Source organism: Ammodytes marinus, assembly GCF_949987685.1.
Source record: "Ammodytes marinus genome assembly, chromosome: 16".
Classification (NCBI taxonomy): Eukaryota; Metazoa; Chordata; class Actinopteri; order Uranoscopiformes; family Ammodytidae; genus Ammodytes; species Ammodytes marinus.
The window spans coordinates 24,863,583-24,890,917 of record NC_137220.1 but is presented as its reverse complement, the minus strand read 5'-3'; the positions used below and the strand labels follow the sequence as shown (position 1 = coordinate 24,890,917).

At 43.6% G+C, this 27,335-nt stretch overlaps 2 protein-coding genes across 2 annotated transcripts in view; both read right to left on the bottom strand.

The window, feature by feature from the left end:
* Positions 1–1,163: 1,163 nt before the first annotated feature.
* LOC307262353 (glycerophosphodiester phosphodiesterase 1-like) lies at positions 1,164–5,952 on the bottom strand (the record flags this gene model as incomplete). Its single annotated transcript, XM_080043202.1, has 6 exons — positions 5,677–5,952; positions 4,794–4,969; positions 3,871–3,976; positions 2,438–2,530; positions 2,140–2,351; positions 1,164–1,311 (listed from the first exon to the last, which is right to left on the bottom strand). The coding sequence occupies exons 1-6, from the start codon at positions 5,935–5,937 to the stop codon at positions 1,164–1,166; spliced, it is 996 nt and encodes a 331-aa protein (XP_079899328.1). The 5' UTR covers positions 5,938–5,952.
* Positions 5,953–6,428: 476 nt separating this feature from the next.
* Positions 6,429–27,335, bottom strand: part of dnaaf5 (dynein axonemal assembly factor 5) — a 30,369-nt gene continuing 9,462 nt past the window's right edge. Inside the window, exons 6-13 of the mRNA XM_080044659.1 lie at positions 26,806–27,030; positions 21,968–22,111; positions 20,388–20,556; positions 17,810–17,957; positions 13,995–14,145; positions 11,642–11,798; positions 11,006–11,197; positions 6,429–6,944 (exon numbers count right to left, since the gene is read on the bottom strand). Coding sequence (XP_079900785.1) covers positions 6,775–6,944; positions 11,006–11,197; positions 11,642–11,798; positions 13,995–14,145; positions 17,810–17,957; positions 20,388–20,556; positions 21,968–22,111; positions 26,806–27,030 — 1,356 coding nt within the window. The 3' untranslated portion in view covers positions 6,429–6,774. The remainder of the gene's footprint in view (positions 6,945–11,005; positions 11,198–11,641; positions 11,799–13,994; positions 14,146–17,809; positions 17,958–20,387; positions 20,557–21,967; positions 22,112–26,805; positions 27,031–27,335) is intronic.

Here is a 27,335-nt window from a genome sequence, read left to right as displayed (position 1 = left end):
AGTGAAATGACATTCTTTATTTATTCAAGGTCGTTTGCCAAATCCATCTCTTCTTAGAACACTAGACAAATAAAAGAAAGAAAATGAATTGTTGTTAATAAGTTGTCATCAAGATAAGCTTTTTTTTTACTACAGACACATTTCAAATAAAAGGAAGTTGAGTATATCACGCTCTAATTCCTAGCAGTGTGAAGAGGCATCTAGTCAAACATTTATTAAGAAGCTAGAGTTGGAATTTGGATCAAAGACCTCAACAGTTTTTTTTACGACTCTGGGATACAGCCATTAAAACGAATAAAAAGTCACCGAGACATCCCCTACAGTTAATTATTAAATAAATATAATACGTGTCGATGTGTTGTCAATATGTCTAACGTTACAACCACACCATATACACAAAATGTCTCTTTTAAAGGTGCATCGGTCGCCCATTGAAAAGATCAGCACACAAGGTAGAAAAGATCTTTAAGGTAGCGTAATCCTAATCCCTGGTATTGCTGTTGGTAGTTGGATAAGGGACAAGGACATATACAGTATACAGTTGAGTCTTCATGGTTTAATGTGTCTGTCTGCAGATTCAAAGAGGAAAAACCTGTATGCCAGCTACAGGTAATGTTACATGTTATTATTACCTCTACACTATGTCATATACTGTACAGTATGTATCTCTATGAAGCTTGGGGTTGTTCAATGGCCACGGCAGAGATAGTTAGCACCAGATTTCTAGCTTCTAACCACCTTAAATTCAACATTCATCTTCATATTTCACTATTGCATCTTCTTTTAAAAGGACAGAACAAGTTATAATAGCTGCTTTTGTCTCATCAAGGAGATTCCGACTTCTAATTTCTTTGTTAAAAGGTGCTCCGAGGAACTTTCACGTTTGTGTTCATTCTTGCACCCACTTTGGACAAAAGCAGTAGTGTTTTAACTACGCCAGCTGTTGTTCCTGGGTGGGCGTATACCCATGACAAATAAGCATTAGGAAAAACTATATTAAAATAGCATTTGTTGCACTGATGGTCTCGTTTGCTGTACCATGTCATTTATGATCATCAGAGGAAAAATTAGACTGTTTCAGAAATATTTAAAAGTTCCTCGTAGCACCTTTGAGGAGCTGTAAAATGTTATGATCAACACGTGGGAAGAGTGTGTGTGATCATTCAGTAAGGATAATCACAGTCTTCCAGCATACTGTCGGTGATGTAGCTAATCTTCAGCAGGTTTTGGTAGTAGTCTTTCTCCACAGCAGTGTTCACAGTCCAGCCCACCACCTCCACACCGCGCTCCGCCCAGTACTGGACATAGTCCCTGGAGTGGAGGGGAGGAAGGAGGGAGGGGAAATATAACACTAGTCAGTGAATAAGTAACAAGACCCACAGCTTGGAAATCACGTTTGTGAGGGTGCAAACGATACATGATACAGGGCTCAACAGGGGGCTGCCTTTTTTTTTTAGCGGCTCCTGTTCCGGAAGTATAGTCAATTTCCCCATTCAAAACCTCCATTGACATTTTAATAATTCATTATATCAATAGTTTTAACCACGGGACCAAGACACCCACCTACCCCAATACTAAGTTGTGACAATAAAACATTTTATTCAACACTAGAAAAAAAAGTTAAACTGAGAGAAAGGTACAAGACTGTACATCATTTCTTGAGCTCCACCAATCAGAGACGTCGCATGGACGCTCTAGGATCATGGGTAGTGTAGTTCTTCTCCCTGAGATCATGAATAAAACTTGATCTCAGGGGGAAAAAAAATTCTTAAAACTAGGATGATGTCATGTGAACTTATGTCATCTACCGGAGCATATACCATTGTTTTACACTCGGGTAGCTAGCGGTAAGTCTGCCTTGTTATGATAATATGACTTATAATCAAATCTGCTATGGAGAGATAAATGAATGGGAGTTTTACTTCCGGAAACGCTCTGTTGAGCCATATGGGCTACAGTAGAAAAGTGAACCATCAAGAATTTAATGGTAAATACACACTACAATTAACTACTTACTACAGGATTTTAAGCGTGCAAGAAAAAAAAAGTTTCCTTCTTAATCTTTAAACCCAGTAATAAACATACACCCTCTGCTGCCGTGCATGGTAATAATGATTAAACTCATTTGATTTCACCTACAAGGAGATGAAGTCTTTCTGCACCAGGATGGCAGAGACTCCACAGAGCTTCCACAGGATATGGTGGTGTGCCCAGTCCAGTAGAACATCCAGGACCACCATCCACATGTGAACCCATGTGGACAGGCTGCGGGCCGTGCCGTCTGCAAAGCGACTCAGCCTCCAGGGCCGGTGGCTCAGAGCTGTGACTACGTTAGGGTCCGTCTGACGCATCTGTGCAGTGGAAGAGCTCATTGGTTAACAGAATGCTCTCTGGTATATGAGAAGGAATATCACATTCAGTGGTCTTTCTGTGTTACCTTGTAGATGACTTTAGGTTCAAAGGAGGAAACAATGCTGGAGTTGTAGAGGACGGGGAACTTCTTATACATCTGGTGAAGCACTGACGCAGCCTGAGAAGATAAGAGCAAAACTTACAGAAAAAGCACTGGAGAAATGAGCGACAGCTGTAACTGCAGTCTTTGGGATAACTGCATATATTTATCCATATATTTTGTAATGAGTTTTTGATGAGCGTGTAGGTCAGGTCGATGCAGGGGCCTCTAGGCATAGGCGATATAGGCGTTTGCCCAGGGCGCTAAAAGAGATTTTTTTTCCTGAGGTGCACTCTATGATTTAGGCCTACCGTTATGATTGTATAACATTTTAAAGTTTAAACATTCAGCTCACCTCACGGTGAACTTTGAACACTAACGGCTGTTTGAGAGCATGTAGGATGACGCCATGGTGTGCAACATTGGAAAAGTCCTTTACTAGACAAGAAAATGTCCTATCAGGAACACTGTGGGCTTTGTCTGTGTGAACTTTTGACCCAACCTCGGAGGTCAAGCAACTGTACTCACGAGAACCTATATGATCAATTAAGGGGGATAGGAAGGGGGGCTCTAGAGTTTTGCCTTTGCCTATTGTTGTTCATGGATTATTACATCCTGTGAGATCATGTCATGGTTTTTTTTTACACACACACAAATGTGTACGCACACACATCTTGCTCCTATAAAGTTTCTGATATTCTGTTCATTCTTTGGATCTCAACCATGTAACATTGTGATGCATGTTTGACCCCTTGCTCTGCTGTCGCAAGTAAAAATCTACCAGACTTTGAAGATGGCTGACTCAGATGTCTTTATTGAAACTCTTGGGTTTTAATACATGAACTAATGAATTAGAAAATTCTACTGTCAATAAGTGTGCGGGTACACACACGCTGTCCGGCTGCCTCTTCTCATCAGTAAACTCCTGTACACTCATGCGCTGTTAACCATCAGTCTACCTAATGTCTTATTGTGAACAAATTAGTTAACTAGTAAGTACTGCTGTCTGTCTTCTTCAAACATTAGTCTCTCAAAGCCAGACCAAACAACAGCAAGTATATGGTCTGAAGTTCAAACACAATGTTCAGCAAATCAGCCAGAAAGAGGCATAACCATGTAGACTTCTTCTTCAGACTACTGTAAACAGTGTAAGTTGAAATGCTGTTTTTAATAATAACAAATTATGTCAATTTAAGACCCACTCTTTCACTTGTTTATGAACCTCTTGTTTTTCGTCAGCTCTAAGAGGAGAATTTGTTGGGAGGGCAGGCGGGCAGCACAGAGAGGATTGCAGAGACTTATGAGCAGATAGTGGCTGGCTACTACCACAGTAGATATTTCTCTAATAATGGATTTTTCTTCAATAGCTTAGGGGGTTGGGTGAGGCGTTGCTGGGTTTGGGTTGGTGCATCCAGTACCTTATCCGGTTGATCTTTGACGTCAAAGAAGATGGTGAGCTGGTGTCTGATGCATTCCTCCACAGCCTCCTGCAGCGTGGGGACCTTCTCTCCACTAAACTTCTCCCTGGAGACACAGTTAGACCACAGCAGGTTTTCTTATGGGCCAAAGCTGAGGTAATGTTGCTGCTGGGTCAACATGTGTCTGTCTTTTACCTCTTGCTGCCTTATGTTACGTCTTGAAAATGTGTGAGAACAGACATACTTCCCTAAAACCATTTACATAGAGATACAACAATTCTGAATGAGCAAATGTGTCTGTGGTGAAAGTAAAGGCAGCAATAACACAATGTATGAATACTTCTGTCCTGCATTCATAGTTTTAGCATCAATAAAATATTCCTAAATCACACACAGTAAAGGTTCTCACTATAAAGAATGGTTCTATATACTATGATACCATAATATTGGACTATGATTATTGATGCATTAATGCATACATCAATTTAGGAGGTTTGAGGTAGGAGGTATTTTGAATCATTTTATATAGCCTACTTCTGCAACATGTGAATTATCTTCTTAACTTATGATAATACATTATAATGGGTCCTATATTATATTATTAATATTAAACTGAAACGTTAAGTTACTGGTAACAACATTGATGAATGTGCTTAAGAACAGTACATAAGTTTAAAATTCCTAGTTACAAATAAATAGGATGACGAGATGAGGGATGATGTGGCTAAGGGTCAAACACCTTAAACAATGACACATACTGTATATTTGACAAATTGTGAAAAAATGCAAAACTTCATTGTATGACAATCTTCAAAGATGACCTTGTCTCATTTCATGGACACACACTGCCCTTAGTTTTTTTAATCAAAGCATGAAATGAGAATCCTAAAACAGATCCAATAAGTGTTTGATATGGAACTTACTTCAGCCTGTGTTGAGCAGCAGCATCTAGTCTCTTTAGTTGGACCAACTGTAGCTTGCTGAGTGGTCCAGAGCCGTTGGTGGTGCGGTCCACAGTCTCATCATGCATTAGTACGGGCACTCCATCGGCCGTGAAACTCAGGTCCAGCTCCACTCCGGTTGCCCCATTTCTACTGGCCTGACGGGAGGATATATTAAACAGTAAGGATATAGAGTATACTGTATATTCTACATGTCTGTGGGCATTGTGAATGTTCACATTCAATTCAATTAACATGCAAAGCAGCACATTATGATTCACTAAAAAGCAGCATGCTGTTCTAAAATCCCAGGTTAATTTAGAGAGGAATATGAAAAGAAAACAGTCAAGTGACCATGTTACTCATGTTAGAATCAGTTAGGCCCCCACAAACTGCATGTCAGACAGAGGAACAGCATTTTCACTAGAAATATGAAATGTTCTTTTTGATACAGAGATGCAAACAGATGTAGGTCCATGTTCAGCTGTATCAAAGGCAAGGTTAAGCTCTCTTCAGCAGCTTTGGCATCAATAGACTATATACAAGTTTGTTTTCACACTCATATTCGAAAACAAGGCCAAGGAACCAAATGCATAGACCAGTGCACTGCCTACACTGCAAAATGTGAAGTCACGACATGCAAAGCCAAAGCATATACTAGTCTAATGTATTAATATAATCATTAGAAAACTTCATGACATTGCCCTTACATTCCTCTGGGGATTGGTTGGTGCTCCCGAATCCTATACACTAAAGGTTATAATTTATTTGAGTGTTAAATGAAGGTTATATTAGCTTTAAGGTAGGCTACAGAGGCTCAGGCACATCTCCACATTTTCATCTAAAAAGATGTGCCGCATTTCACCTCTCTGATGGCTGCCACAGTGTTCTCCGGAGCGTCGTGGCTCCCCCCGCGGTGCGCCACCACCGAGACGCCGCCTGACGGAGCTCGAGGCCGGAGGACGCGGCCGGCCTGTTCCGCAGGCACCGGGGGAAAGCGGAACATCACCATGAAGACATAGAGGAATGCGGTAAGGAGGGAGGCGCCGGTGGGGCTCCTCGTCACCAACATCACTAGCAGGAACAAGGCCGAGAAATACACCACCTCATCCCCGATCTGCAGCATGGTGAACGGAGGGCGGGATGGTTCTTTCACGATCGGAACGGAGGATGAAATATTCGCCGTTTAGAAAAAAGGCATGGATGGAGCTGTGCGCAGGTGGCTAGGCCTACATGGTGGAGCGTCAGACACACAGATGCATGAGCAGGAATCAGCACTTCATAATTGAGCGAAGGATGGGAGGAAGCGTGTCTGCTGTCGTCAATGTTAAGTTTGCAAAAAAAAATATTAAAGAAAATATCCGATAAGAGCATAAAAAAAGACTATTAGCCTAAACATTGCAGTCAAATACAGTGTTTAAAATAAAGGGACAACTTGTATAGGATCCACCCATGATAGGCTATTATTAGCCTTATTATTATTATCAGTCATTATACAGTATTCAAAGATGGCGTTTCATTTAAAAGATTTAGATTTATTTCAATATGAATTGTATTTACACATCTCAACAGTCTCAATTTTCTTTTGAAAATAAACAATGAAAAAGAGTACTTTTATTTTGAAGAGAAAACCCACATGACCCAGCTTCTCTCAGACTCATCAGAATCTGGAGGCAAGGGTGAAAGAAAGACATCCTGTGAGTAAAACATTTAAACACAACCACAGTGCACAGACACATCGTTTAACAAACATTAGAACAGGAATACAATAGGAGGAATGAACACAGGAACTTTTTTCAACAAATGGTTAAGGGGACACACACTGCATTAAAAGACAAACTGAATTCAAGTTTTAAAAATGCTCCATCGTTACAGGTTCTTCAATCCTTGTCCACTGAACAATTTAATTTAATCAGAGCGTTTCTTTAAAAAAATGAAGGCACAAACTTAAACTCAAACATTCTCAGTTGCATCCCCACATCATTGAGGATGCTCTGCTGTGGTCTCTTTCCAGTGAGCTGATATGCTGGAGCAGCTGGTCACAGTAAAGAGGACTGCGATGTTTGTCTCTCACTGTCTCCACCTCACTCTGCAGGACGGCCGGATGCACACAGCTGCCTTTCTTCAGGATCTCTGGACACAAAAAAAAAACATATAGGAGTCAGTTAGTCTGATATGAGAGGGGACCTCAAATAAGAAAACTAAATCAACAGTCAGTTCCAAAAATAGAAATCCTCCTTACATGCTTCACTCTTTTTCCTGCTTTCCTATGCTATCGATCATCTCATCTAACTCCCTTTAAAAAAGGTTCACCGAGGAACTTTCAGTTTGTTTTTATTCTTGCACCCCCTTTGGAAAAAAGTGTTAGTGTTTTTACTATGCCAGCTATTAGTTCCAGGGCGAGGGACCCATGACAAAAGCATTAAGAACAACTCTATAAAAATAGCATTTTTTGCACAGATGGTCTAGTTTGCTGTTACATGTTATTGATGATCATCAAAGGAAAAATGAGCCTGTTTCAGAAATATTTAAAAGTTCCTTGTAGCATTTTTAAGGACGCCAATTATTTCATAAAATGTCAAAGCACTGCTTTTAGCTGAATTATGCAGGGGAGACTACAGGTCTACTCAAGTCTCAAGGCCTTTTTCCTTCTTCTTCCATGTTGATTTTGACCAAAATCAAATATTACTATATTTGGACTCATATGCACCAAACCAGAGTTGAATATAGATATACAATTAAGTTCTTCTAACCTGTTGTACAGGCAGATAGATTCTCTATCCAAAGTCAAAGTGCAATAAGGACACCAGCAGATGGCGCTGATGGACTACACATAAACTCAGCAAATGGAATACTGTATTTGCAAATGCCCTTTACTTCCACTGGGAGGCGATATTCCTCTGTTCAAATCATTTCCTCCCATCACTCCCACACCTTCTGCAGGATTCTTTTGAGATGTGTATTGAATTACTTGAATTGTTCTCAAAGAGGGAATGTTTCGGAAACCATAATGCAAAAAGTTCTGTTCCAGTGGTGACATGCAGTCACTCTGCTTGTGTTGGCTCATGTAAACTCATCATCCGATACCCGCCTTTGTTCTTCCAAGGAAACGGAGGGGATTTCTTAGCTCTTGTGTTTACTGTGCTCAGCCGGGGCCGAGGCTTTGGATCAAAAGGAGAACAATGATGACTTGTGAGAAGTGAGTTAGTAGAACCGTGCCAACAGTCTGTGTGATTGAGCAGGTAGCAGCCGGGCTGCCAGGATGGAGGGATTATCAAGAAGAGTGAAAGAAGGAGGGATGAGGGGAAAGGAAGGGAAGGGGGGGGTGGCGTCACTGTCCATCATGCTGTCAGGACATGCTGCACACATCAAGCCACTTCACAGATATGCGTTTGAAATCCAAGAAGCATAAGAATGGGATCAACTATTAACAGGAACAAAGAGAGATAGAGAAGAGGGTGGGGGGGGTCGGAGGGGGGGCTTCAAACAGAGCCGTGCATGAGAGTGAAGAATGCTTCCATATTTGTGGTGCAGGCGGTTACGGGTGCTGTCAGATACAGACGATCACTCAGCAAGATATGAGCCCGGAGTCTCCTTGGGAAATGAGATGACCTGTCGGCGAATCTACTGTACTTCAGTTTGAAGAAACGGGCTGAGAACAATCATGGCTCATATTTGTATCTTTACACAGTACAGGGCAGTAAAATGACACACCATAATCGCACATGTCATAAGCTAAACACTATTGACATTATCAGACTGAATATTAATAAGGAAAAATCAATGTATCCAATTTTCCCCCAACACACTCAGATCGTTAGTTTCGATGGTTATAACAGCTAAACTCACTCAATAACTTGATGACTAAGGTACACAGTATGTAAGTCTATTGGGAGTCAATTATGTTCTTTTTTTTATGATTTAAAAAAAATGTATTAAGACAGTTTGGAGAGAGAGAGAGAGAGAGAGAGAGAGGTGAAATTACATGCAGAGAACGACCACAGGCCGGATTCTAACCAGTCTTCTGCTGCCTCTGAGGACTGAGCCTCTATGAGAGGGGTTCAAGGGATCAGGGTCCACATTTTTATTTTTTTTTGTAATTTCAACAAATCCCCTGAAAATATCACAACCGAGGATGCCTCTCTCAAAAACTCTGGAGTTCCCATTCGCCTTCCCGTTGCGACCAGGGCCAAATCGATTTGTTCCAACAAAAGATGAAAGTCTTAATAAAACTTAAAAAAAAGGGTGCACCATTTCCTGGGTACTGTTATGTAAACAGGAGTAAAAACGTTCTCAGCTGAGAATTTGAAGCTTTAATGTGTATTTACATCAGCAGGGTGGCGTTTGTGATAGCTCCTGTTCATTGTAAAGAAGGACCCTGTCAACCAGTGCACCAATGGGGCTCATTGCTGTATTTTTTAACAGTTTTAGGACGAAAACTAATCTCTATGGCACAGAGGAATATGATTAATTGAGTTCATGTAGAGGACAATACTTGTTAGGAGGATGAGTTCAATGTTGGTTTTGGTCTTTACGTGGAATTTGCTGACAATATAAAACATATATAAAAAATCCCTTCGCCTTTTAACTCATATCAGTTCTGGTGCAGAACTAATGGTCTAAACCAGAGTCCCAGATAAATCACTGGTGCATATCCAGCATAAGTCCAGACAGCAAAGAAAATGTCAAAAAAATGATCCCTTTCATGTTTTAACTGGAACATACCAAATTACAGTATAGTTTTTCAAAGTGAGTCCTTAAAAAAAATCTCTCCACTACAAGAAATACAAACAATGCAGTAATGTGGGCGAAGGTCGGTTCATAAAGTTGATTTACATGTGTTATTCCGCCTTCCGCAGGCAATGTTATGGACACTTGATAACCGATGGCACCAACAAAAGTGCTTATTGTGCTTGGAAGGCTTTCAAACTTTGGCTTGCAGGGCTAGAATTCATGGTATGGAAGCTATTGCTACATCTGCGTGCATGCCTTTCCCCTCATTTTTTTTCCCATGTCTAGCTGTACGAAGATGAGAGATCCCTTCGCGAGGCCTCTCTTCACTGGCTAAGGCATCAGCGCTCACCTGCGTCCTGTCAGGAGCAATGACAGCTAACATCCATGAGAGTGGGAGAGAGTGAAAGTCCAGAGGAGCTCAGCCTCGGCTACGCACTTCAGGAAAAAGCCACTCAGACTTTCCACTGATGCATCAATAAGAAGCAGCCGCGAGCAGTCACAGAAAACACCGGGTACAAGGAGTGAAGTGAGATGGAGGGATTAGGGTGCGGGGACAGATGTGGAAAGGTGGTGAGGGGGAAGGGGTGCCCATGTGGTTGTCATTAGGGGGGGACTGTTCCGTGTTGGAGGGAGACCCTGGGTGGAGATAGGCCACACAAACAACCCAGTCTGCCCCAGGTTGATATCTGGCATATCAACCTGTGAAGTGTCTCTCAGGTGGGTGCTTATCCATATCTGGATCTTGTGTTCCACTGTTAAGGGCCACCTCCAGCCCAGCCCCCCCAAGGGCTTACTTTGACAGGGGGAATTGCTGGAGCTGCTCTCGGTGATGAATTGCTTGGAAAAGAAGGATAACGGAGAGCTTTTGAAATACAGGACAGGGGGAATCTGCTGGCGGCGTGCCAGGCAATAATCTAGGGTTTGATAGAAGATACGCATTAGTCCTGGCATCCCTCTGTGAGCGTCTCTGACACAGCAGCAGGCTGCTCTGCACATCATCACAGACAAACTCTGCTTTCATCGTCACCTCAATTTCACCATCACCATCTGGGCACGCTGAGTATGCTTATCAGATGATCCAGGTCATTAGGTCCATATCTCAGAATTATTTCAAGATATATAAAACATGGGAATGTTTCATATGATTTATCCCTTCTTATCAAAGAACTGTTAACAATGCATGAAAGGCCAGCTATATTTCTATAAAAGTAACATTTATGATTAAAAGCCAGGACTCACAAAGAGTTGAGGAGAGAAGCTATGGTACATAATCCACATGGTGTGAATCTTAAAGAGTCCACTGTTCAAGTGTACGGAGACCAATTATTCATTTTTGAATCCATCATCAACAAATCATGATCAGGAACACGTGCGTACCCCTCCTCCGTTATGCCCTCACCATGGACTAGTTACCAACCCTCCATACTCATCTCTTTAAACCCCCCCATGCCCAGTCTCACCGAGCACGCGTCGCTGCACCGAGGCGTCTGGGTCGTCCAGGTGCAGGAGGAGCTGCTGGAAGAGGAGCTGCAGGTGAAGGGCGTAGAGCTGGGGGCTGTAGTCTGAGGTCAGGCCGGACAGCCACAGCCCCAGGGCCTCAAGAGCCACGCCACGCACCTCCTCACTGCTGTCATCCAGATGCTTCAGCAGCTCTGTGGAGAAAAAGAAAAACCCCCACGTACAAAACATTGATACACATGATATCTGAATGTTTTAATTGTTGTTGTCTCTTTTGTAAGCTTGTTGTGTATTCTCATTGTATATTGTGTATCTGTCTCGACGACATTGTAAAAGAGGGTAACCCTCAATTGATCTTTCGAGAATAAATAAAGGAAAATGAAAATTAGAGGGGGAAAAAATCTCATGTCAATCAATGTGTCGGATGAGTCAGCTGGTTGTTATGTGTGTGTGTGTGTGTGTGTGTGGGTGTAGTTGAGTTAAAACACACTTCAGACAAGAGAGCAGACATTACAAGTTAAGTCAATTCAATAGATAGCAGCTACGTATCTTCGATTGTGTCGGAAGCATAAACTTTGACACAAAATTACACGGCATCGATTGCAAAGCGTTCATGTTGATTTTCGAGTGTTATTTACCGGGGTAGATCTTGTTGAGGGCCTCAGGGTGCAGGCTGCCTCCTATGAGTTTGAGCATGGTGGACACAGAACGACAAGCCATCAGTCTGGCTGTCTGTGAGTCTTCATCCAGAGCCGTCAACAACAAGGGACTCATCCTCTGCTCCACACACAGCAGCTGCACACAGAAAGGAATTGTCAAATTGGCTCGCTTGAAGTCTGTCCATATGTGACAAGGGTATAAACTGTGCACATCTTAAGGGGTTATGAACTTGCAGGATAGGGGTGAGACTGCTTTGAGGCAGCGTAGTTAGGTAACATTTACTTTAGGAAGAAAAGTTTTCACACTTATCCTTAACTATTTGTATTGATTTGTTTTGTGTCTTCTCTAGCCAAAGTGAAATATCACCTGAAGGATGACAAAACTACACCAGGTCTGGCTTTGTACTGACATACAAGGGGCACGAAGCCCAACTTCAGACATCCAGTGAAGACCAAATGTTTTCATCACACCAACAGATGACTCACAGAGGAAATGGACAAACAAGGTGAGACTGAGCCCCAGAGCCAAGAGGTGACGGCGTAAACCTGTCACACACCGTCTGTTTGCTATCGAAACCGCACAGGCAAAACAACAAGTTAAAAAAAAAAAAAAAAAAAAAAAAAAAAAAAAGTGGAGGAAAATTTGGCATGATCCAGCATGACATCACTGACAATCCGAGGGTGCCAAGTGTAACTGGAGCTGCTAATTGTTTTCACAGGGAGTAAAGAGGAAACAATGTCCTTCTAAACGAAAAGGCTGCTTGATTTGCCCCGTGGAAATACATACATAAGGGTCTGTTGTTATATCCATCAGGACATGTTGTTTATTTCATCACAAATGTGGACTAACTTTGAACCCGAACTACCAAACGGTTGTCTATTCCATGGTTTTCTATTCTTGTGAGGACATTTGGATGCAATAAGATAGGAAAAGTTTGGTTGCACGCCTACACCCACACACACTTACACCCACGTCTGCATTGTCCTCCAGCTGTTTGCGTTGCCTTGTAGTAAAAAAATTGTGAATAGGAGAGGTGTGTGAGCCGGTTCCAACTGGACACTCTACACACGAGAGGGCAAACACAGCAAGACGTGTTTATGTGTGTGTGTGTGTGCATATTGTAACTGGGCACATGCACTGACAGGCAGGTGCAGTGGCATGTCCTGCTGATAGTTGCTACATAGAACAAGGGGCTGGAACAGTGGAAGCATTGTTCCTAAAAAAGGGACAAAGGTATGTGAACCCGCTTGCCCCCACATACACCTGCTACCTGACGTGGCCAACTCATTCAGCCAAGGGGAGAAAGATGGCCGATGATATATTTTCCTTAATGGCCAATCGGGACCGTCTTTCTTTGATGTGAAATGGACAAAACAGAATTGGAAGTAAAAGTCGACTCCTAGTGGATTCAAAAGAATGTACTACCACATCTTTTCCTTTACAGCTGAGTCAATAAAAAAGGGGTTTCCAGGAGCATGTACTGCTGGAGACCTCACATATCCGGTACTTTGCTTCCAGCTAATCTGGCTCTCTTTGCACAGGGGGAAATAGATGTAAACACTGCGTGTCATATGGGCCTTTGTGCAGACAGGTGAGTGTGTAGAGGACAGTTCTGCAGCAATTTTTTTAATTTGTGTTACAGTGTTTCCCATATATTCATTTTACAGAGGGGCTGTCCCACTGCTGAACTTTGCGCCCTGCTGTAAGGCTGATTGATTTATTGTTGTGAGAAAGGAGAAGGAGGAGTGGTGCAGGGAAGACTGAAAGCTCCTTTGTATCGTCAGAGAGCGCGAAGGACACCTATTCATATTTATATGAATGAACACACCTTTAACACAAAGGGAGAGGAGAGCACCCATCTTTTAACTTAAGAAAATAACTTTTTATCTAGGCTATTTTATGCTGTCACACACACCTTATCTTAACCTAGAGGCTGACGCTTATATCCACATGAATTCAGACAAAGCATAGAAAACAAGTAAAGTTAAGACTAATCAATTAATTAATTACGCTTACCCAATTACGTCACCACAGTGATTTTAAGCAGATGGTCACACACACACACACACACACACACACACACACACACACACACACACACACACACACACACACACACACACACACACACACACACACACACACACACACACACACACACACACACACACACACACACACACACACACACACACACACACACACACACACACACACACAAAACGCCTCAGCAGGTTGCTATTGTGAATTTTCTAAATAAATCTTTGCACGCCCCAAATGCCCCTGTTGCCTTGTCTCACTCCTAGAAGAAACCCTGCAGTCAGTGTGTACCTGTCCGGGTGTGATGGCGCCCCCGTGCAGCAGGGCCAGCAGACAGCTGAGAGCGGCGGTGCGGACGGCAGCGGCAGTACGACCCGCACGCCACACCAGGTTAGACAGCAAGACATCACACAGGAACCTCTCTGCCTCAGCCTGGAAACGCCTGGAAGGAGGCAGATAGAGAGAATGAGGGGGCGCAACAGCAGCAGATACAGACATTGGCAATTGTTTAATGTGGGAAGCTGATTGGCATTTAAGTATTTTTAAAACAACCAGGATGCAATAGTGGCCATTTTGGAGACAAGAGAATGATTAGGGCTGTTGTGCGAATGCTGTTTCCATACAATGGCTTTAATACAGTCATTTTCCCACACTCGTTCAAAGTCTGGTGGGGGCAGGAGAAGCAGGAGGCGAGGAGTAAAACATCTGGGTGTCCTCCTTTCCCTTCTCTCTCTCTGTTTTCCACGCTGACTTAGGCTCTGTGACGTCCTCTCACACACACACTAACAGAGTCTGCGCAGACCCTTTTTCCCCCTCAAACTCCACCAGCTCTGGTAACTCCCTCTGGTCTCTTGTGATGACATTTGATAAAGTTATACTGCCATAGTGTATTAGTGGCAGTAGGGGGTGGATTGTGAGCCACCAAAAACAGCCAGGAGGGTATGTGTTGCTGTGTAGCTCGGTCTCCTTCATCTTGGCAGGTGTTGAAAGCTCATCATGAAATGAAGCCAGGAGATGGAAAGACATATTTCCACATGACATGGATGGTGTCCATGGGAAAGAAGAGTTGGACTTTACTTTTCACCCATATGTCTGTGTGTGCATATAAGGACATTGCCGGGAAATTTTGCCTGAGCACCTCAAAGGAGCTGGACCATCACAGCAGAAAATCTTAAAGAGTTATTGAGTATGTAGCCAAGGAGGACTGGGGCGATCACTCATTAACATTGATTAGCAGAAATCAGTGAAGAATTGTTTGATCATCTCTTCACATACTTTTGTACTGTTCTACACCTTTCTGTTTCAGATACAAATAACAAATTCTAACGGTTTCTTGTATTAAACCTGCAGTGTGTAGAATTTGGGGTTTTATTTCCTAGCAGATTTTGTAGAAAGTAATTATAATATCCATAAGTACATTTAATTTAGTGCATAATAGCTGAAAACATTTTTTTTAATTATTATTTTTTCCCTTAGGAAGGGTCTCATATATGTCCATATTTCTGCATATTTTGGACCAAGGCCTAGTGCCGCCATCTTGAAAGTGTCATAGTTGGAATGTCATCAGGTGCATTGTTTAAAATTTAGAATTCTTCTTGTCCTTGAAGGCCACTGTAGCTTCTGTTATTATTCGAAAGGGGTGGGGTTACCCAGGGAGTGTTGCATTCTAGAACTTTGTAGAACTTTCTTGATGATGTCATATTACACACTGCACCTTTAACATTAAACATTTGGTCCGATACAGTTTGGTCCTTTACATGAGTCTGATCATTTACTGGATGGTCTTGCATACATTTGCCAAATCATGATATGCGCATAGTGATTGTATAAAATATCCATATTATTTTTACGGTTATGATTTCAACTACATTCATTAATAAATATTAATTATTGAGCTGTGGAAAAGGGGTAGGATTAAATAAGTTAACACTTCTTCCTACTCCTTTTCAGGCATTTCAATGGAATAATATGTATGATGTCTTTTCGTTTTGTTTGTATATTTGATATGACTGAAACAAAATGTATTCAATTCAATTCAATATTCCTTCCGCAAGACATAAAACCTTACGTTGAGGTAACGTCTTGTGAAGTCTAAATATTGTGTCATTTCTGATGCACGCAATTGGATCTGCTTCATTTTGTCTCGTTCCATGTAACTGATGGGACTTGGAGTTCTTTAAGTTTTAGAGTTAAAAAAATATATATAAATCAAGAAAAATGTCTGACATGAGGGAAACCACATTTACTGTAGATTAAGAGGAAGTTTTTCTTTTCCCGTTTTATGTCTTGAAAGCTGAAATTAAAACGTAACTTTTTTTTTTGCAGTTCACACACGCATGAAGGTACACACTTTCATCTTCCTTGTAAGTGGCTCATGATTTTGGCCTTCATCCAGCCTTCTACTTACATTTCACACACACCTTTTAATCACAACGCACAAATCCACATGAAACAAAGACATCATACAGTGTGTGTGTGTGTGTGTGTGTGTGTGTGTGTGTGTGTGTGTGTGTGTGTGTGTGTGTGTGTGTGTGTGTGTGTGTGAGAACAAAACTTAACTTTCCCTCTCTGCTTGTTCTGTAGCCGAGCTGTCATTATGTCATTTTGGTTGTAGAACAAAGACAATGCGGTTTGCTCTATGACTATCATTGTCCTCTTGATGACATATAGCGTGCGTTTGTGGGTTTCTTGCTTCGCCACGATTGGGCCATAAATCATGAATGGAGGGATGAGGTGCGTATGAATGGAAATATTATGGCAGAACGTGCAGCCCCACATACTTTTGGTAAGTTAAGCATTTGTTTGAAAGCCCTTTGAAGGTGTAACATGACTTCTGTCTCCTGAAGGTGCTGTGATTACCGGAGATACAGATGAGGAATGAGAGAAGTGGTTAGCGGCGCAGGTGGCCGTGCTGGGAGTGGGGAAAAGACAGAGGCTTCTTTTGTCCAATATAACATTTATAGAAACAATAATTTGATGAAAGCTGAAAGGAAAGTTCCAATTTCTATTTATTTTGGCAAAGGTGGCAGAATGTTTTGGCTTAAGAACCCTTCCTGTTGTTTGTGCAACATTTTTCATTGATATAGGATATTGCTGTATAATTTGCGCTGCTGCCAGGCCCATTCCAAAAGGCACTTTCAACATCTTCTCAACACACAAAGATTAGCAGCCCATCCCTCATGTTAACCAATGCAGACACCTTGCAACCCCTGTATGGACCTTTAGGCTGAAGGGCTAGGGTTAGTTACACACTGCACAGATGTCTCCATGGCAACCCCATGGACGAGGTTTGTCTTTCTGATGGACGGCAGCAGCTGCTGTGATGGTTGGGACCTGGCGAGGGGCCTCGGGCTTAATGCATTCCCTCAGATTAGAGCTCTGAGCCCGGGCTGAATGCTGCACAGCTGAGGGCACGCAGGAGGGAGGAGAGAAAGGGGGGGGGGGGGGACCCAGAGAGGAAGAACCCACAAATTAGAGCTCCTCTCTGGGTGTCAGACATCCCTCCGACCCTCCCTCACTCATCAGCCAATAAACCAGCCAAGAGTGTTACTTAATCACTGAGGAGCAATTCAGCCACCATGTGCTTCTTGTCTTCTCCAGGCATGCTGGGAAATGATTAACTAATTTGAGGGAGTCTAACTGATACTCCCAAAGAGACCACGGTTAACTCAAGGGACTCCTTGTGTTGATTTTAAAATGGGCTTTTAACAATTTTAAAGTATGATGAGTATGAACCTTGATCACACCTAGTATATACAGTGCCTCTATCATATGACCCTATCTATTTCAACCACAATTCACTAAATAAGCTGCTGGTGTAATACTGACCTCATGGAATTACACTATTATATATACACAGTATAATATTCTTCCGAATGTGGTTGTTATCCTAATTATAATCCCATGAGGGCGCAGAAATAATTAGCAGGAGAATGAGAGTCTTCTATATCAATACAAGCTCTGTGCTGATAATGATGACATGGAAAATTCTGATTAGCCAAATTAGCAAATAAAATCTCCTTTACAGCCACAGAAACACTCTGTGTGCTCTCTTTGTGTGTGTGTGTGTGTGTGTGCGTGCATGCGTGTACGTTTGTTCTTCTCACCCCTGGGAATCCAGTGTCTTGGTTGCGTCTAGTAGCAACTTAGCAATCATTGTGAAGACGCTCATCCTCATCTCTGGGTCTCTGTCTGGTTGGAGGCAGACGTGAAGCAGAGACATCAACTCACTCACAAACTCCCCGATCACTGGACCTATGACACAGACACACACACAATTTTGCTTTACTATTGTTGCAATTCTTGTTCTATTTTGTGCTTTTATTGGACTGTTCCCAGTGCACATATAGTCAGGAAATATGTGTAATTACAAGCAACAAAAGTCTCTCTTCTTCCAGGACTAACTGCCAAACTTAAGACTTAAATGTTTGTTTAGCAACTGACCAAAGGGCTTGACTTGTTGAGACCTCAATGGATCTGTTAAACAGTGACACAGAGGAAATGAGACATAAAAAAGTATAGTTATAGTAGTAACAGTGTATTCCCGTATGGGAAAAATAAATGACAAAGTCACAGCGCAAGTATTTCCCAGTAACACTCATGCCCGCACACACACCAACAGTCTGGCAGCATGTTTACACAGCTATATATAGTAATCTGCGTGTGTGTGTGTGTGTGTAATGAGTGATAAGTGTCCGTGCCCTGTTTGGATTGTGAATTGTACAGACACGAGAGGAGACAGAGGAAATCCTGAGACTGCCCGAGCCGGGTGGCGGCCAATATCATAAAAAAGATAGGGGGGAAAACAGGGAGCGACAGATAGAGACAAATAGAGGGTTGAGCTATTTAATCCAACAGGAATGTGTATATCAAAGGGTGTGTCTGAACCCAAGGTGTCGGAGGAGCCCACGCGCACACACACTGACTGCAGATAGAACTTGACAAGAGATGGGTCATTTCACTACACTAACACAGCCATTCTCACACCAGCTGAAGGGCAGAAGACTGGGAGGAGGATATGAGACAGCAATAATTTATTCCTGTTTTCAACGAACACAGATGGAGTGTGAGAAGAGCTGATGAGCAAGCAAAACAACCAATTCTCAGTTGTCACATTCACTACCGTCTATTGTTCGCCAGAGGAACTATAGCCCTGAGTCATGTGCACATCAAACAAGTCCTGTACTGCCATTAAAGAAATCCTGTTAATAGACCAACGATCACATCTATAAGAATGAAACTTAGGGAAGCTTTGAGCAGCATTTAACACTAGTAAATCTCACACACACACACACACACACACACACACACACACACACACACACACACACACACACACACACACACACACACACACACACACACACACACACACACACACACACACACACACACCCACACCCACACCCACACCCACACCCACACCCACACCCACACCCCTTCAAAGTAGCCTTGATCTAGGGGAAGGTCAAGAGCAGGCGGCTGTGGGGCCGTTTGATGTAGTGACCCCTGCATGGGGATCACTGTGTGGACTTAGACTGGACTGGTCAGTTAGCCGTGTGAGTGTGTGTGTGCGTCAGCGTGAATGTGTGTGGCTGGATTAGAGGGGTAACTAGTCAATTAGAAAGAGAGGGGGAGGGAGGGGGAAGGAGATGGAGATGAAAGTGTGGCATATGGAGGTGCTGATGATGGAGGATTAAATGGTACAGAGGGAGAAAAGAGGGAAGTCACGGCACCAAAGACGGGGTCACAGCCTTTTAACCCACTGCGCCCCACACACACACACACACACAAACCCCTCTTTACAAGTCTGAGACACAATGGTTGAACGGCAAACAGAGGGATAGACAGGGATTTACCAAAGTCAAAAGTATGTGTGGGTGTGTTTGACCATGAGCCTGGTCTGTGTGGCTAACGGAAAATAATAAAAAAGTTCTTCCACCGTGTTCTGGAGAGAGTGCATCCATGTTGGACAACAACAATGGAACAGCATCTGTGTGTTGGGGAGTCCAGCAATACACATAGAGTTTTACCCGTAAACCCTGCATCATTTGACAGCCCTCAGATCTATCAAGTGCTGCTGACAATCCCTCCGACCACATACACTACCCACTTTTGATGCCTACGTATTTCTCATGAGCGGTGTAGGGCTTTATGAAAACATGAATTAGGATGGATGGATGTATATGATTTAAATGAAAGTGTGTACTAGTAATTGACAAATACACCACCTTAAAACTATTTTTTTAACTACTTAGATCCTCCGTACAAGAGAGAATCTGTGCCGCTGCTTTGACAGCTGCTGGTTCTGATGCGCTGCCTCGATGATGGATCACGTGTGAACGCGACCGACAGCTCACGATATGATGTAACATGTGTCTGAACAAGTTGGGGAAAGAATGGCTTCACAAAACCACGCCGTGACGTTACTGTTTAATAAAACACACACTATAGATGATACAGTCTCGCCAACTTGCTGGGGTGAAATGGAGCGTGTTCAGATTGATGTAGTGAATTTCTCTTCATTAACAGATCGTCTTGACAGGCCAATTTTTCCCCCAAAACCTCAATGCATTTTTGTGACCAATGCCGTGTCTCTATAAATGTACAGGGGGGGGGAAAACTTCAGCACCCACTGTATGATTTGGCACAATGTCTTGTGCACATTCAGGCTTCGCTTCTCACCTGATTGTGTGACTATGATATGCAGTTGGAGTCTCTGTGGGGAGTAACTGGACCAGTTGTTGACAGAGGCGGAGAGCCAGTCCAGCAGCTGGCCCATATGTTGTCTATAGAGCTCCATCACGGAGGCCAAGCCCTGCACCTTACACAACAGCTCTACGCTCTCCAAGGCCTGGGGCAGAAAGGGATGGGTGAAAGAAAAAATTATGTCAAGACATTTTTCACTTGCAAAAAAGAGGGTTGGAGAAAGGCTAGATACACAGTTGATGAGAACACGTTATAGCAGAGCAGAGGGTATTTTGTTCGAGTTCAACCGTTGCAGCTGCTTTCTTGTAATTTGGGGAATTCTTCGGGTCACGCTAACATTGGGAGGCACAACAACCTCATGTGAAACCATGGGAAGAACAACACTGCACACATGACAAGGCCTCACACATAAAACCACTTAGAAACAAAAACCCCAACAGATACACAGGATGTCACAAAAGGCACAGGAACCGACAGATGCGCGCGCGCACACACACACACACACACAAAGCCGAACTCGGAGGAAAGGGCAGGAATGAGAGATAGGAGAGTAAATAATTAGATGACTCTTCAGGGCAGGGGAACAGGCCTTAAGGGCACCTCATAGTCCCCTTCATAGTCCCTCAGGGACGGAGTGAGACAGAGACAATGTCTGGGTCACAGATCGGCCCCCCTCAGTAGAGAGCTAGACAACCATGAGCTGTCCGCTGATGGGAAAGATGTGCCCTTTTTTCTGGGAAAACAAGTGATGCTTTTCCTATGGGTACGGGAATGCCCAAGGCCATTCTCACCCTCCATCTCCATGTCTTAATCCAGTCCTTCTCATCGCTTCTCTAAAAACACATATATACACCAGTGCAGACAGACAAAAACACACACACACAAACACACACACGGCCCATGTGGTGTCTGGGAAGCGTTGGTGCCAATCCCTTCCCGCTCCTCTCCCTGTCATTACTACAGCGACACGCTGGCCTCAGATAGTGTGGGCTTCACTGGTCGTTGGAGGCTGACCACAGCTTGGACAGCTTGTTTCTTAGGAATCATTTAGATAGTCTGACCTGGGGAGGCGTCATGGAGCCACAAACAGGGCTGGGCCCATGACACACACCTGCTAGGAAACATAACTCATCTCTTCCTATCCGTTTTTTTTCTCTATTTCTACCTGTCACTCTTCTCTCAAGCTTCCACACCCGCCTCCTTTCACCCAGGGCTGGATTTAAAAGTTCCACTCCAAAGGTGCAATTTTAGCTCCCCTGGCTAAGTGGGTAATTATACTGTTGGCGATGCCCACTTTGAACTCATACCCGTGCTCACATTCCTCACATAGCTGCCTTTCTTCATAAAACCTGGTTTACATTTCTGATGATAAAAGGGATGAAAACGCTAAAAATGGAGGGTAATAAAAAAAGGACAGGTTAAAAAAAATATTGCAAGTAAGATTAGAGTTAAAGAAAAATATGGTTTAGGTGACATGCTGGTTTGCCCGTGTGGAAAAGAGTTGCAGAGAGGATCCATCCATTTTCATCCTGTTAGTTAAGGTGTCTTTCTCTCACCTTCTGGCTGAGGCTGGGCTCGGTGGAGAGGCTCTGGACAGTGAGCAGCACCTGCAGCAGCTGCAGGCTGACTGGGCCACAGTCTGACTCACACTGACACAGCAGCACGTCCACGCAGGCCAACAACTGCTCCAAGTACATAACCTGGGAAAGACAGGAGGAGAAGTATTATACAATTGTCTTGTCTGGTTTATAGAAATGTGGGTCCTTTGAGAAGGACACTGTGTGGATGTTGGCCTTGACTTTTACAAGTCTCCTTCTGCTTCCCTGCTCCCAGTCCCTCTACACATTCTCTTCCATAGCACACAACTCCTTAATCTACCCTCTTTATTCACCCAACAACCTGCCTCCTTATCACAACTAACTATACTGGCTGCTTGAATCTTTTTTCCCAACCAAGTGATTGACATGTGTGTGTGTGTGAGATTGCTGCCACTTGTCATCCAGTGGAGTGGTGAGCTCATGTTTAGACAAAGACCTACGGCACAGGCTAATTTCTATGCCATCATGGCCTCTTTTCCTGTTTTCTCACAGCCTGTCATTAGGGCTGAATTTGAGGGGAGGGGGGGGGGGGGTTGAAGGGGAGGAGATGGAAGGTGTAAGCGTGTAAGAGAGGGAGGGAGAGTGTGTCTGTGAGTGTGTGTTGTATTTGGAGGGTTGAGAGACAGTAAAAAATGCCCTCCAGGTGTTTGCCTTGGTCTGGTGATGAGGAGTTAGATGGTGAGAGGGGGGGGGGGTGAGCAAGAAATTCTCAATCAAACCTCCTCATCATATCATATCGACCAAAACAAGTCACACTCACTGAGCAAGTACCAGGGTTCTATCACTAGGGGGCGCAGTCTCTTTTCACAAATTTCTAGTAGCCATTGTACAGCACAGCTTGGCATTAATCTGGAAAGAAAACAAGTGTTGAGCCAAGTTAAGATGCTCGGAGCGTTCAAAAAGCCACGGCTTCTGAGGAGGAAGTAGAGCTAAGGGACTTCCAGTCTGCAGAACACACAAGCAAATGTTTTTATTTTGCAATAGACTGTTGAGCACACACTGGAAAAAAAAAAGCTTCTATGCATCTGGAGTCCAGGGTGTTAGTTAAGTGTGTAAACACATTTCCAGAGGCAGTCTGAGGCTAAACTAAACATCCAGTGCAGCCCTAAAGAAACCAGGACTTTCCCTCATTTCTCTTCTCTGGTTTGTCCACTGCACTGATGGGGGAAATCCCTGTGACCAAGCCGTTCACTGGCACATAAACACAGCAGGAGCCTCAGGGAGGCAGTAGTGGAAATAACGTGACAAACAGTGGCACATTAAGGTACACAGACAGAGAGTACATTAGACATGTGCAGAAAACAACCATTAGGGCTGGCCGACAGTGAGAAAGAGAGAGAGCGGAAAAAGTGGTGCGATGTAATGACTAGTTGGACACCTGGAGCCAGACACAGATACACCTGGTTTCATTGGCCTGGGCACGCTCCGAGGGCCTCGTTACACAGTGCATGTGCATCTGTCCACTACTGGATACATCAATTACACAGACACACACACAACTGCACTTTAACCCATTGATTACTATGGTAATCTAGGATGCATGTCCTTAATGCCTGAGGGTTTTCTGAAAAAAATTGTACGAATTGTCAACGTCTACCAAAACCTTAATATCTAAGCCTGTGTAGCATATAGAAACATGAAATAAAATACATTAAAAAAATTTAAGGATCACGGGTTTTATTTAAACATGCTTCCTTAACGCTTTATTTTTTTGATTGACGTGATTTTTGGCAAACCACACAAGATTTGGGTGGTCACGTGGTCTTAAAAAAAAAAAGAAAAAAAACTTGTGTATTTGAACCAATGACGGTGCATTCTATGCTGCGCACGCCATGAAAATTAGATAAAGTAACAATGCCGGCAGGAGATACAATGTAGCGTCGCGCAGCAGCCGTCATCAATGGGTTAAGGAGCCATACCCGCCAATGGATTACTATCCAGTGGGGAGCCCCCCCCCCCCCCCATAGCTACTGATGTTGCTAGGGAAACAGGAAAACAAACACTGGTAGTGTGAGGGTTGCCGGCCCCTTGCAACAAGGTAAGGTTTGCTATGCTGCCTTTCTTCTCCTCTCTTCACCTGTCGTTCAGTGGAGTAGTATGCCGCTGTCACTCATGACAAAGGGCAGGCACGCAGGAGGAGATATGCTGAAGTATGGCAGTATGTTTGCATTCTCGGCATAAATCTTGGTCGTTGTGACACAAGCGCAGAGGATTCTCCATGCACAGACAGGGTGAAAAGACACAGAGCCTTCTCCACCCCCCCCCCCCCTCCCCTTCCCTGTTGATCTGTCCCTCCAGGTTTCACCAAGAGACAGCATATTCACAAGTATATATGTGTATAATATGGCTCCAAACTCACTATCAGGCCTCCTCTATATGTCTCCCCTCTCTTGGTACCATCTTTACCAATTCACTCTAGCCCTGCAGATATTATGATGCCCCGGTCACCATGGCAAACCACAACACAGAGACACTCAGCTGTGTGAGGATGTTTGTGCCCGTGTGCGGTTCAAAAGAGCAAAACAGCCAATACAAACTACACAGGGTATCTCAGAATGCGGTGGCTTTCTCTAACCACTGGCTCGCCTTTCATTTCCCCTCAAACCCCCTTGACATCAACTCCCAATTTATGAGCAATATTTTTAGTTTTCGCCTCAAAATCTGTCATTTATTTTTGGAAGCTGTTTCCCCCCCCCCGCCCCCCCCCCCCCTTACTGAAATAAAGGAAAAGAAAACAGGGACAGAGAAAGAGTCGGTGAGGTTGAAGTCGTGCAGTAGGATCGTATATCAAGTTTCCAGATCTTCGGCATATTCCCCAAACTCCCCGCGGAGCCCCTGCAGTCTTTACTTGCCTTCCGTTCACTTTGAAGATTATTTATGTTTCATTTTCTTTACAGGGTTTGCTTTGGTTCCAAGTCAAACTTCACTTCTTTCTCTCTCTCTCTCTCTCTCTCTCTGCCTGTGGTTCAATGGGCACACAACTCTCTCAAGTTGGATCCGAAAGCAAATATCTTGAGTTCTTAAGATGATGTATTTAAAAAAAAAGAAAAAAAGAAAAAAAAGAAAAGGTGAATAAAAAAACAAGGGGCATAAGAGTCTGCTTTGTCAACCGTCTTCTTTGTTGGTATATCTGCCGGTAATAAAAACCATTATCAAATACTGGTAGATCAGTCACATATGGAAGATCAGAGTGTTAACCAGCACTTTTGGATGGAGCCACTGTGCGGTGAGTGAGTGCACGATATTCTGAGGTCAGCATTTCAGCACATGGGAAAGAGCGGGAGAGAGAGAGAGAGAGAGAGAGAGAGAGGGATGCAGGTGCTCTGGTCTCTAGCGGTGTTATTTACAGCTAAACGGTGATCTGTCCCTGCTCCCTGCCATGAACCCCTTTGCCTGTTGTCGAAGAATGTTGCAGGTGCTTTGTCTGGGGTGAGCTCTTGAATCCCAGCGCTCTACGGTTTGACCTCGGCAGCAGAGACAGAGAATGACAAGAGGGAGATAGATGGAGAAAACAGCCAGGGAGGAAGCAGAGGTCTGCCTCCATCTGTGCGACAACGTGCGATTGTCCCGTCCGGTTAGCTCTCTCTTTGGTTGACCCCGCCGGACAGACACAAGGGAGGGCAGAAAGGGGGGGTCAAGCCTCCCTCCCCATTTATCACAAGCCTTGACCAGGCAGGCTTTGAAATTTCACAGATTTTTTCAATGGCAGGGCTGACCCACAGTCCGGTACCAAGACCTTACACATGGCAATAAAAAAACAAAGGCTATGCGCAAGTTTGTCTGTTCAGAGGGGTCAGAGTAGCAATGCAGGGGTCAGGTGAAAATAGTGGATTTTTGATATTATTATCTCAGGGAGGACATTCTTGCCAGGCCTCACTGGGAGGGGGGGGGGGGGGGGGTCATGGGTATAGGTGAGTCAGTACTAGTGCAGCAAGATCAGAAAATAGCTCTGTGCCAGACAACGGTTATTTGGGATAGGGTTAGGGAAACATATTTGGTGCAAGAGGAAAGGAAGCAGGGACGAGTCTGCTCTGGAATGGGATTTACCATTTTGGCTCTGTTAAAAAAAACAAAAAAACAACAACATACTTGCAACATTGTTGGAGCACGTTTCACAGGGAAAAATGTGAGCGGCGTAATTTTGATCATAGACTGGAAATATATGATTTGACAAACCCCGTGTGGCCGTAGAGAAACACAGTAGCAGGTCTGCATTTTAGAGAATGATTTAACAGTGAACCCACTGAACTGAGCTGTACAGTAGTAGTGCTATTGAAAAGACCCTTCATCTAAAGCACTTTAAAGAGATGTGGCATTTAATCACAAAAACGATTTCCACGAGGGACAAATTAGAAAAGAAATATACAGTATGACTGCTGCAAAGTCTCTGCCAAAAATAAGAGCGTTAAGGTACACAGGGAGAGCAGAAAATGACCTTCTATGACACTGCCAAGATCCCCTAACAAGACTGGAAAAGAAAAACAGCTGGGGCACACAGATTAGGAAGGAAAATCAAGCCATGGCAGCCTGTGAGGGCAGAGAAATCCTGGCAATGCGGTCATCAAAACAGGTCAGAATGTTTTAACATTTTGAACAGCAAATATTTCCCCTTCCATAGTTAACTTCAAATGGTGCTGCTACACCACGGAAGCTACTCAGCTAACAAGAGCAGAAGGATGTGGTTGCAGTGGGTATAAATGGGGTAGATGGCATTACTGGCAAAGGGCAGTCCTTGTCAGGTAAATCATTTAAAAACAGGTTGAACCACAACCGGGCCCTAGCTTGTCCCTGCTGACCTGTTGATACTCCTGGCAGACGTCGGGCTGAGCCAGGGTGTTGACGATGTCTTGGAGATGAGGCTTCAGTACGGGTCCGGGGCAGCCTGCCAGCACCGCAGCCAGCACCATGAGGGGGGCCCAGGGGTGAGAGGGAGAGTAGGGCGATGCCACATGATCCAGCAGCAGCTTGAGGAAGACATCAGGAGGGACAAAGGTCCCCAACAGTTTAGCTGCTGCCAGGCACTAGATGTACAGGGCACAGAGAGGAGGAGGACGTGAAGGAGGATGAGAACAATAGGAAGTACTTTTTAAAAAAATATAATGCCAGACATTGAAGATATACAGAATCCTCCGATGTAAACACTGGTGCATCACAAAGATTTGAGCCCTGCTTGTCCCCCCCGCCCCCCAAATTTTTTTTTACTAAAAGCTCAAGAGATGAGTCCTGAAATGATTCCGCCTGTTAATAGTACAAAGTGTCATTAAACAATGATCTTATAAAAGGTCTAAAATAATATAAATAAAAATAAATAAAAATAGTGGACTTA